Source organism: Impatiens glandulifera, chromosome 2 (genome assembly GCF_907164915.1).
Source record: "Impatiens glandulifera chromosome 2, dImpGla2.1, whole genome shotgun sequence".
Taxonomy (NCBI): domain Eukaryota; kingdom Viridiplantae; phylum Streptophyta; class Magnoliopsida; order Ericales; family Balsaminaceae; genus Impatiens; species Impatiens glandulifera.
The window spans coordinates 12,812,220-12,824,958 of NC_061863.1; the positions used below are offsets into that span (position 1 = coordinate 12,812,220).

Here is a 12,739-nt window from a genome sequence, read left to right on the forward strand (position 1 = left end):
TTAATCGTAGTTGGCTTCTAGCAAAGCACTACGACTCCTAACATAATCGGATTAAATTATTACCGTTAATTTTCCTATCTAGGTTTAGTCATTGCACATTAAATTAAAGGACACATTTCCTTCACGAACTCTTGTTTAAATTTCTCTCGAACGATATGACAATTTATATCCAAGTGTTTGGTTGGTTCGTTAAAGACTGGGTTTTCGGCAATATGAATCGTTGCTTGATTGTCATAGTGTAAAGGAATTGGTAGTTGTACTGGAATCTGCAAGTCTTTGAGTAAAAAAGATATCCACTTCAGTTCGCAAACAGTGGTTGTCATGTTATGATATTTTGCCTCTACCGAAGATCTAGAAACTTTTTTTTCGATGAAATTAATGCATCACCATATTTGATACAGCCATCTTGTAAATGATCGTCGGCTCTCTACGCATGGTCTCCCATCTACATCTGAAAAACTCTCAAGTATCTTGTTATAATTACTATAATAAAATAAACCCAAAGAAGGTGTCCCCTTCAAGTATCACTACTTGAAGGAATGCTTCCCAATGTATTTGCAGTGGCTCATGCATGAACTTGCTTAGTTGTTGAACGGTAAAGTCAATGTTGAGTCATGTAAAATTTAAATATATTAATCTTCCAACAAGCTTCTGAACTTTTTTGGTTTAGCAAAGTAGGACTAGATTTGCAGTTTAATCTCACACCTTTAATCATTGGAACGTTAGCTTATTTCCAACCAGTTAAACTTGTATTAACTATAATATCTAAAATATACTTTCATTGATTAACATATATCTTAAACTTTTTTTATGTATTATCAGTCTTACAAAATATTTTGCATTGCCCAAGTCTTAATAGAAAATTTCCTATTAAGATAATGTTTTATCAAATTAATTTTTTCTAAATTATTTCTAACAATTAAAATATCATCTACATACATCAGTAATACAACAAAAGATTTATTATATTTTTAAAATAAATAGGCAATTGTCATGAACATATTGTAGAAAACCAAAATCAATAGGACATTTTAGAATTCTAAATTTCATTGCATAGATGCTTGTTTTAGAACATACAAACTCCTTTTAAGTTACAAACCCAATTTGGAGATGCATCTTTATAACCTTCTGGTGGAATCATAAATACATCATTTTCAATGTCACTATGAAGGAATGCATTGTTAACATCAAATTGCTGCAAAAAACCAATATTAGCTGCAATTAAAGCAAAAAATAATCTGACAGTACCGTTTTGGCTACCATATAAATATTCCTAAAACTCTAAATAGTCATCATCATCACATTATATGCATGGATAGTATTAGGAGTATAATGTTCTATCATTTCCAAATAATTTTTTTAAGAATATTCACAACATAATCATTTAAACCAAATAGGATGATTTTTTGTTGTGGCCACTTTTTTCTTCGTCTTGTAAAACAGAAGTTTCAGTAATAATTGATCTGTTTCATCATTTTCTATTCTGTTTCTGATTCTTCCAAAATATCATAAGTTTCATCAAATACATGAGAAGAATTTTTTATTTTATCAGTTGTATTTTCAGTTCCGAAATAGAGAAAAATGTTTTCATGAAAAACAATATTTGTTGATACAGAAATCACTTGTTTTTTAAATCAAAACACTGTATCCCTTTTGATTAGAGGGATATCCAATAAAGACACGTTTTGAATCTCTTGGTTCAAATTTTATTTTGTATGGAACATTGTTTTGATATAACAAAGGCATCCAAATACTCTAAAACTAGAATAATTTGGTTTTTGTTTAAACAGTTTGTGAAAGGATTATCTCATTCTAGTGTTTTAGAAGGAATTCGGTTAATGATGTGGGTGGCCATTAAAATTGAAAAGGGCCAAAAACTTGTGGCATTTTAGCTTGAAAAATAATTAATCGAGCCACTTGTAAAAGGTGTTTGCGTTCAACTACCCCATTTTGTTGAAGTGTATAAACACACGTTTTTAGTGTAAGACCCCATTTTAAAAAAAAAAAATTACACTCATAATTAACAAACACATTTCCATTATATGTTCTAATAACTTTAATGGGAAGATTGAATGAGTTTTAATCATGGAATGGAATCAATAAAAGTTTGAGTAACATGATTTTTGGTTTTAATCGTAAATGTCCAAGTAAATCTGCTATAATCATCAACAATAGTTAGAATGTAAGAACAATCAATAAGCGAAATTCTTTATTATGACCCCAAACATCCATGTGAATCAATTCAAAAATATTAAAAAGTTTTAGAAGTACTAGAATTAAAAGGCAATCTTTTAGTTTGGAAATTGGACAAATATCACAATGAACATTTTCATCTTTATTAATAGAATATGCATGTTTTAGTGTAACATCAGAAAGATGACCTAGTCTTCTATGTAGTAGTAAAAAACCAGTAATGTATTGAATGTACTATTGTTTTTATAATAGTTTTTGTTCCGAGGTTTTCTAGGATGTAAAGGTTTTGAATCAATTCCTTTTTTTCTATGATGATGTGTCTTTAGGACCCTGCAATAAACATCCAATAAAAGAAAATTGACACATAATATTATTATTTTTAGCTAATTTAGAAACTGACATCAGATTGCATGTGAAGTCTGGACATGTAAAGGTTCAGAAAGTATAATGTTACAAATTTGTTTTACATCCTTAGTTGTTCGATCAAGTAAAAACAAAGGTACATTAGTTATGGTTCTAACATCAGTCATGACATTCAAATCTGAATAAATGTGACAACTAGCACCACTATCAATTAGCCATAACAGTTTATTTTTATGATTATTATGCACATTAAGACTACATTCACCTGTAACATTTTTTATGGATGACATACCTTTGTAGAAAGTATCTTTTCTTTTTCCTTTTTCTTCACCAAAGTAATTCTTTATCATCTCTTTGAAGGCAGCAACTATCTCACTTTTGTTGAGTTTTCTAGAGGACCTAGAAAAAGGCGTATTAGAAATTTATTTTTTTTATTTCCCTTCCACCAGTCGGGGTATCCAATTATCTTAAAACATCCTTCTTGATTGTGCTCCTTTGTCTTGCAGTTGATACAATATAGATTTTTAGAAGTAAACCCAGGATTTCCTCCTTTTTAGTAGATTGTCCTCCTCCTCTAACTATGTTACTCTTTTTATTGTTTTGTCCTTTATGCTGTTCAAAATTGTCCTCCATGAACATGAAAAAATTCTCAGTTTGATCGTTCATGTGAGACTGAACTTCTCTTTGTCTTTCAATGCTATGCATACACTCGATTAAGACTTGGCTTAGGATCCATAAGAAGAATTTGTTGTCTCGCATTGTTATAATATTCATTTAAACCCATAAGGATCTGAGTAAGTTTATTTGTCATGTCTAATTGTATAATTAGTTTTGTCATTTGCAACAACAAGCAGTTCTTAGGTCGCAACTCGGTAACGGTTCTTAGACCAATAGCTCATCCCACAGTTTCTTGAATTTAGAAAAATATTTTTTAAGTGTAAGAATACTTTGTCGTAGATTTCTTATCGCCTTTTGAAGTTGGAATATTTGCGGGCCATTATTCTCTTGATATCGTTCTTTGATACCAACCTACAAATCAAGTGTTGTAGTAGTTTGTGAGTAGTTGACTTTTATCTCTTCTGAAAGTGTATTCAAGTTCCATGATCGAACTAAGCAGTCCACTTTTTTCCATTGATCGAACTCACTTGCTTTTGTTAAAGAAATACACGACTCATCTACGAACCCTAATTTTGATTTTGCTTCTAGGGCTAAACGAATACAGCTACTCCATCCGATATAATTTGATTTGTTGAATATTGTCGTGCATATGATATTCACTGGATTATCTGAGTTCCGAATAGTAAAAAGATCGTTATTCTATTGTTTCTTACCGACCATCGTTTTGTTGCGTTGAACACCTTCTGCACTCGAAGAACATACCGAAGAAGCCGACGAAGATATCAAAAATTCAAAATCACTTTATTTGTGTTTATCTTCTAATTCTCTTTAATCTTCACAATCTTCTTGTTCTGATATCCTATGATCTTTTTTTTAAAAAAATTTTATTATATTATAGTAAAACATTATATGTATGTCAAAATCAAAGTAAATTTTTTATTTATTTATGATTTTTTTTATTCAAGTTGATATTTATATAATTCACTAATAGAAGTTAAATTAATTAAACGGAATAAAACATAAGAAAAATATCTTTATTTTCTTTTATTTTTATGTAATAAAATAGAAATTTTTATGAAATCATGCCTTCCCAAATAGAAATTTTTAAGAAATCATTCCTTCCCAATCTAGTTAATTCTTTTAAACTTTATTAATTAGTCTAGATTGAGAAAAACAAATATAAATTCGTTTTCATTTTTGAATTTGAATGAAACTAGTGATTAAGTCCTGAATGAACAGGTTATCTCTAATATCATCTAGAAAATCCACTATGCGCACCCAATCGAAGATTCATTAAGTCAAATGACATTCATTAGTGGTATGTAAATACATCATTGTAAATACATGTATAGACTAGATTCATACATGTAAATTGTCTATACATACATGTATTTACCAAGGTTAATACGCGGTCTGACCGACGGTTCAACCGGTCCTACCGCAAAACGGTTAAAAGGACGATCCGGTTTTTAACTTTGATACGGTAACCTTTCGAACCGGTCAAAATCCGGTTCGATCGGACGATCCTACAGGAAAACCAAACCGGAAATTTCCGGTTCGAAAGGTACACAGTGATATTCTTTCTTTTTTCTTTTTCTTTTTCGGTTTGTTCCAATTCTTCTGAACCTCGCGAGCAGAGAAAGAGGAAGAGAAAACCAGCAAAATGAGGGTCTACGTGCAAAGAGAAACCAAACCAGATCTATAATCTGTGAGAATAGAGAGAGAAAGTCTCTGGTGCAAAAATGTGGAAAAGTGTTTATCTTCATCTACCTGTCAATGGAGGAAGTTTTTAAAAGTATTCGTAGTTATTAATAGCTGTCATTTCAGGGGTCCCATTTTGTTTCTTTCTAAATTATTTACCGACTTACCGTAGTTTACGTCCTATATGTTTGACTTTTGATTATAAAGTATATTTCAATATTTGATTTGATATTAACTTAATAGGCAAAATATTTAGTTTCATATTTTAATTAGGATATATTTTATTATTTTATAAATATATATGTTTAATTGATTATATATATATATATATATATATAATTTGAATATATTTATATTTTAAGAATAATTAAAACCCGGTCCAACCAGTAGTTTAACCGGTCCGATCGATTGAACCGAAGTTCGCTAAAATAATCGGGTGGATGACCGGAACGGTTTTCAAAACTTGATATTTACAATGAGAATAACATGTACCACTAATGAATGTCATTTGGCTTTTAGAGATGATAGAAAGAAGCACCAATCACAATCTATTAATCAAACACCTAATCTTCTTAGTCATTGAGAAGAACTCAATTATCCCTTTATTTCCCATTTCAAGCCCTAACATTTGGTTTTTATGAATTATTTTCTCTTTCCCTTCAATTAGGCACTGTTTAATCATATCCTTATTGCTACATTTAGGCACCTACATTGAAAAAACCAATCCAGTTGTCTAAAAACAATTTCATTGACATTTTTATTTTTAAAATTAATAAGTGCACTGGAAAAGCAGTTTTGCATGACAAAAGTAATTAGCACAAAATAAGTCCTTAATTGAACACATCACAGATGAAAGAAACAAGCTGCTTATATGGTCTGTTTGTCTGTCTGATGAAAATAATGTTTACTTTTCTTCTTCTAAAACCTCAACCAGAACACTTCAGAAAAACACTTCATATCTCCTCCAGAGAGCAGCAACACCTTCCTCCGGTTCTCCGGCTGCTGGCGGGGCTGCGGCTGCCACCGCATCACCATCTTCCTCTTCCACCGCCACCGGTCCTTCTTCATCAGCAATCTCAAATGCATCAATCAACTTCTGGACAGTTTCATTGTCCAATATGTGGAATGCTTCATCAACCCCCACAATTGCAACAGTGCAAATGGAACTCTTAAGCTTCTCGCCTTGAAGAGTTTCCCTGATCGCAAAGAGCGCATCTTTCAGAAGATCATCGCGTGAGGATTTCATGAAGTTCTCGAATTTGCGTTCCATGTATGTCTTTGCAGCTTGAGAACGTGAACCTATTGCGAAAGCTTCGTACTCGAAGTAGTTTCCACTTGGACAGTTGTAATAGAGATGAGCTCCAGATTCATCTAAGCCTGCTACAAGCAGACCTACTCCATAGGGTCGTTTCCATGACCGCTGTGTACAGACCTGTAACCATGACAGATGAACCCAGAAAATTTTACTTTTAATAAATGGACAAAAAGAAGAAGTAATAGCTTAAGCAACAATTCACATACACAATATCATAAAAAAAATTAATTTAAGAAGCAAACAGACTCCCAGAGTCATAACCCCCACTTCAAATTAGGTTGTTCTAAGTGGGAAGTGGCCCCGTGACATTTTTGGTATCTTAGGCCCAGACTATAGCCACTTAAGCTACACTAGTGGGTATTAGTTAAAGTTAGAGCTTCATTGTAAATATCTCATTCGGATGTTGATTTAGATGAGATAATGTTTTTAGAACATAACTTTTAAACTTATATTCATAAATTTGTTAACGTTTCTCGTTGAAACTCGGACTCAGATCCAAACTCCAGGAAACTGTTATCAAATGAGCCCATGCCAAACTATATAGAATGGAAGTTTTAAGATAGAGCACACTCCAAAAAAAGTCTATAAAACCTTATTAGTTAAAGTTAGAGCTTGTTTGTAAGTATTTCATATGATTGGTTTAGATGAAACAATGTTTTGGAATATAACTTAATTAGGCATATATTCAAAAATTTGTTGAAGTTTCTGGTTGTAACTCAACCCAGATCCAACTCCAAGAGAGTGTTTCAAATGGGCCTACATGCCACTATATAGAATGGAAGTCTTAAGATAGAGATAAACCACACTCTAAAAAAAGTTTATATACAGCTAATATGAAACCATAATAGTTAAAGTTGGAGCTTGTTTGTAATTATACTCATCATCCGAATGTTGATTAGATAAGGATAATGTTCTGGAACATAAGTTAATTAGACATATTTATAAATGTGTTGATGGTTTTTTGTTCAAACTCAAACTCAGACCCAGCTCATGGAAAGTGTTATCAAATGGTCTCAAACGACAAAGAGACATGCTTCCACTATGGGGAAAATGGCCATTGGTGAAGGAACTGTAAAGTTCACTTGGAGTCGGTGAAGAAACCTTATAAATAACATTAATGATATTATAATTTATTCTATTCAATATTTTTGTTTCGATTTTAAATTTTAAAAAAAAAAAATATCATTGTTCAAACTCCATGTCACTATAGCCACTATATAGAATGGAACACGCTAAAAAAGGTCTATATACTGCTAATATGAGACCATAATAGTTAAAAGTTAGAGCTTCTATGATGCAGGGTTTTATTTGAATAAATAGTCTTTTTTACATATGTAAAAACATGTGGGTGAAATAACTGAATATTCTTGTGTAGTTAATAATTAAAAATGTTTGAAGAATTAAGTATAGAGAATATTTTGGTATTTTAGTCCATTTTAGAAGAGATTGATGAGGCACTTTCAGCTGAAATTCTCATCCATTTGTGTGGATCGGATGGGATACCGTTTAAAAACTTGGTGTATCTGAACTTAGCCAGGTCCAGATACACCTGCAGAGAAAAGGTGACAGGCAATATAATTGCTCATCCAGGTGGAGACAATGTCAGATTGAGCTGAGTAAGGACTCAAAAACACAATAATTAGATGGTTCCACACCTTTAATAGAATAACGTATTTGAATCTATACAAAAAAATTCATTGGAAGTTTTCAATACATTGTTAGGGAATTTTTAGTAATAAATAGGTTATACTTGTGGACTAATATAAATAGTCCAAGCATAACTGTAAGATATTAGGTACAAGACACATGTAGACAATATGCAAAGTGTGAATAAAGGTTTGAAGGGTTTATCTAATTTTCTCATCTTCTGGAGTGTTACAATTTCTTTCAATTCTAGGTAATTTTTCAAATTCTTCATATCAAATTCTCAGTCATATCGATGGAAAAGTGTTTCCATGTAACCAATATTAAACACAAATCAAATTCTTTCATAATCTCAAACATAAAAGTATGGTTATTCCTACAATAAGAGTAATCCATAAAATAACATTCGAATGTTATATATGTCGACACAAGGTAAAATTCCTAATTGATTCATACTGTTATGGTAGGTTATAAAGGGTAAATCGTAATAAGGTTATTATTGTAAATTGGTACTAGTGCAGATATGTAATGAATGAAATTAATGGTCATCTTGTTTTCTCATCTTCAGCTTAGGTCATGCTTCTTCACAATTGAATTAATTTCTTCTCTAAACCCCAAACTTCTAGACAGGTCCGCACTACCATTGCCTTCAGTCTTAATGCTAAGGATATTTAAGTGGAAGAAAATGTAACACTACAAATGTTTCTTGACAATGAAATCTAGGGCTATCTTGTTACAATGTACATTTCGGGATCTCCTTTTCGAGGTGGGTTATGGTAACTTAATTGCATACCGTACCCTTATGTACATACTAATATATGCGGAAATCTGTCAAATGGAGCACAAATGTCACAAGAAAATCGAGAATTCTATGACATAGACTGATCAAGACTTCAAAAACTTCTTGGAGTCTGATACAAAACAGAGACTAGGGTTTTGAAGGGGAAATCACACAGAACACATGTACCAAACCTTTTCAATGCAAAATACCCCCTAATATGAATAGATACAAGTAGTTTCAACAACTAAACAAAGATGATTCCTAAATGAATTTAAAGTGTTAGTATAGCTCCCATGGAAATGCAAATCCATATATGGAAGATTTCTTAGCTTTCAGTTCAGAAAAATATGCACATGCACATTCAATGAGGATCAATGTCTTTTCCATCTGCCCAATGCTATGACGATTGAGGAGAATATTTTCTAATAATCAGGAGCTCTACAGACAAACAATTCTACCATTTCTAATGGAAATTCCATAGTTGAGATCAGAGCAATGAAATTGTTGGTGAAAAGTAATTGAAACATCGAATAATGTATCTTAGTTTTCATCTCTATATCCACTTCCTCTTTTCTACCAGTGGAATTCCAAGGGAAATGATCATAGTTTTCTCCTAAGAACAGATTTCAACTGATATCCAAAAAATAAATTAGGGTTAAGTGAATAACCTGGGCTTTATCAGCGAGCTGAACAACAAGTCGTCCGACAGGGAGAGGAGATTCATAAGTGTAACTATGATTGATACATTCAGATCTCATATAGCGAGATAGAACACGTCCGTCGGCGGTTAGTCCAGCAATGGCGACACCGATATGATCATCTACCTTGAAAATCTTCTTCTGATGGGAAGACAGTTCTGAATTAGCCTTGTTAACACATGCCAAAATCACATGCGTCTTAGATCGGAGTCCAATAGCAGCGGAACCTTGTTTCACAGCCTCCATTGCATACTCCACTTGGAAAAGACGCCCTTGGGGACTCCATGTCGTAACGTCAGTGTCGTATTGATTCCTAAACATCTTGACCGAGCTGTTTCTCAATGCACAAAACAAACAAACACTGGTTCTTCTCTCTCTCTCTCTCTCTGTGATGAGATGTCGTAGAGCTCGAAGAAAATGGAGGGGTTTGCGATCAAGAAGAGGCTTTTCTTTTCCTTCAAGTTAAGGATGAAAGAGAAATGGAGAACGAAAATGATTTCAAATAAAAAGCCCATTTTCTTAAAATTTAAGGCCTGTTTACTACTAAAGCCCATATCCAGCTTAGTTTTTTTGCCTAATTGAAATTGAAATTGAACTTTGGATTTATTTGTACAAATTCACATTTATGTTTTCTCATATATATATATATATACTTTTCTTGTTTCGAAGTTATTTTGTGTTCTTATTAGGTTGTTCTTACTAAGATGTCAATTTGACCGCCAACGGTAATCGAATTGAATTTTTTTATTTAGAATGGTTTTTTTTTCAGTTTGACCATTAGTTGATCGGAGATGGTATTTGTGTTCTCCGCTCTGGTCTCATCCCGATTCTGCCTCGAACACTATAAACACAATTAAATATATAAAATCACCAATATATTTATTTATTCATTATATTTTATAAGAGTTTTAAGTTTATTTCTTTACAATAATATAAATTTTCAATATATTAAAAAATATATTATACTAAAAAATATGTTTATATCATTTTATTATATAAAAAATTAGAAAATATGATATAAACGGTGCCCCGCAGAGATTTTCCAAAACCGAACGGGACAGGATGGTGGTAAAAAAAATCCCAAAGTAAAAACGGAACGGGGATGGTAAATACCAAGGTTTTTAAAATACGCGGTCGGACCGCCGGTCCAACCGGTCCGACCGCCGGTCCCACCGGTCCGACCGCGAAACGGTTGAGGAGGCGGTTCAATTTTTTACTTTAATACGGGCTACCTTTCGAACCGGTCAAAATCCGGTCCGACCAGACGGTTCGACCGGAAATCCGAACCGAAAATAACCGGTTAGAAAGGTTTCTCCAAACCTGTCCCTTTCCCTCTCTGTCGGTACTGTTTACCTGTTATTAATTGAGAGTTCAAATGTAGTTTTTTTTATTACTTATTAAATTAGATTTTTAGAAATAAAAATATATATTATATTTTATTTTAATATAATTATAAATTATTAAATTGATATCGCTTTTAATTTATACGTTTAGGTAGGTGTTTTTGAAGATAATATTTAATAAGAAAATGTATTAAATTTAGAAAACGTCTTAATATTAGTATTTGATTAATTTTGCACATGTCTAATTAAATATATATATATATATATATATCATTTATATATCAATATATTTAAATTATTTTTTTTAAATTTAAAAACCGGTTGAACCACTGGTTGAACCGGTTTGGATCCGATCGGGACCAAAACTTCGCAAAAATACCGGGTTGATAACCGGAAACGGTTTTCAAAACTCTTGGTAAATACATTCTCCGTCCCGAACTCGCCTTTTGTCATCCCTAGTTCTTACCAAAGATGAATAATGAGGACTGATAAATTATATATTTGTACTTAGCTCCACGAGTTTGAGTATGTAAATGAAGAGATAAGGCAAGACACGAAATTGAGTTTGAGATAAAAATTGATATAATCCATTCAAATAAACTTGTTATATATAATTTCATTTAAATATATTCATTTGAATTGTTATGATTCATCAATAATTCTCTCAAAATTATACAGAGATTCAAATTACCATATAAACTTAAAAGTTGTATTCACATATATCATCTCATTCTCATTTAAATATTTGTAATTTCCTTAAATTTGCATATACATAATTGTAATCTTAGCCTTAAAAAATGAACACTACTTAGTATGACAATACCATATAATACAAATACAATTGTACCAAATATATTAATCTAATTCAAATGTCAAGATTAATAACTATTATGTGATAATATGAACACACATTTAAAAAAATAATGAGATAGCTCCACGTAAGAACTTATTAGTATATTACTAATGATATTCACTATTATAGTGAGTAAACAACTTAATTTCAAATTGTTGAAGGGACGCTAGCTTAGTATGATGTTCATTCAAAAGCAATTATAAAAAAAATCTTTAATAGTGGGGAAATGATAGGAAAATGACTCCCCAGTGGAATTTTTAAATTATTTTAAAAGAAATTGACAATTGCGCGCCTCTTCATCTTTCCCTTCTCACTTGCGATTTGCCTTCTCTGTGCTCCGTTTTCTTAGGACTATCGTTCTTCAATCTCGATCAAAGTTCAGGCTGTGTTCGCTTCGCAAACGTCGCTTCAAAGATGGTCAGGGACGGACTCAGGATTCAAAGGTGGAATGAACTTGAAAAATTTTAGGGTGGACTTAAATAAATAACGATAAAATTTTGGATAGAACGAGTGAATAAAGGTAAGTTTTATCAATTTTTTTAATAATAATTAAGAAAACAGTGTATATTGATATTTTTAAAAATATGGGGTAATGTCACATTTTTACCGTAAAAAAAATTATATATATATATATTAAGGACAGGCTTCAGCCCACCTAAGCCCCCTACATAAATTCGTCCCTGAATATGGTAAACTCATTCATCCTTCTCAATTATTTTTTTCGTGTATTGAGTGATGTTGTCTAACTTGCGGCCTTCTGTGATGTTTAGGAATCACATAAACAAATTGTACAAATCGAAGAAGAACGAAGCGAAGAAGAGTAAGATAGTGAAAATGAAGTTGTCTAACAAAGTTGAAAGATAATAAACGAGATTTAATAGTGATTTAGTTAAACTACTATAGAAGTTTAATGGTTGTGTTATGTTCAAGTATTATCATGCCTTCAAACGTTTTAAAACTATGTTAAAGTTGTTTATCTAAGTGTAAACACAAATGTAATGTTCTGAAAATGTCATTCTCTGAAAACCAAAAATGTCATTTTTGAATATTGTATTGTCATGTTGTATAAACTGCGTTGTCATATTTTGAAAACATCGATGTAACGTGATTTTAAACTATCGACTTTGACTATGTTTTGAGTTAGTCTTAGGTTGAACTGTGCAAAAACGTTTTAGTATTGTGTATAAGGCGTTTTGATATTGTTTATGTAAGTTTCCAACTATCATTAAC

General features: G+C 31.8%; 1 protein-coding gene across 1 annotated transcript; it reads right to left on the bottom strand.

Annotated features, from left to right (window-relative positions):
• Nucleotides 1-5,687: 5,687 nt before the first annotated feature.
• On the bottom strand, nt 5,688-9,744 carry LOC124926975 (proteasome subunit alpha type-1-B-like). Its single transcript, XM_047467310.1, has 2 exons — nt 9,284-9,744; nt 5,688-6,307 (listed from the first exon to the last, which is right to left on the bottom strand). The coding sequence occupies exons 1-2, from the start codon at nt 9,632-9,634 to the stop codon at nt 5,816-5,818; spliced, it is 843 nt and encodes a 280-aa protein (XP_047323266.1). The 5' UTR covers nt 9,635-9,744; the 3' UTR covers nt 5,688-5,815.
• Nucleotides 9,745-12,739: the final 2,995 nt, after the last annotated feature.

What these genes read in the sequence shown, in the direction of transcription:
- LOC124926975 (XM_047467310.1), bottom strand. Translation starts at nt 9,634, where the DNA reads ATGTTTAGGAATCAATACGACACTGACGTTACGACATGGAGTCCCCAA. An exon ending in AGCTCGCTGATAAAGCCCAG is followed by an intron (nt 6,308 to 9,283) that starts GTTATTCACTTA and finishes TCATGGTTACAG; the next exon opens with GTCTGTACACAGCGGTCATG.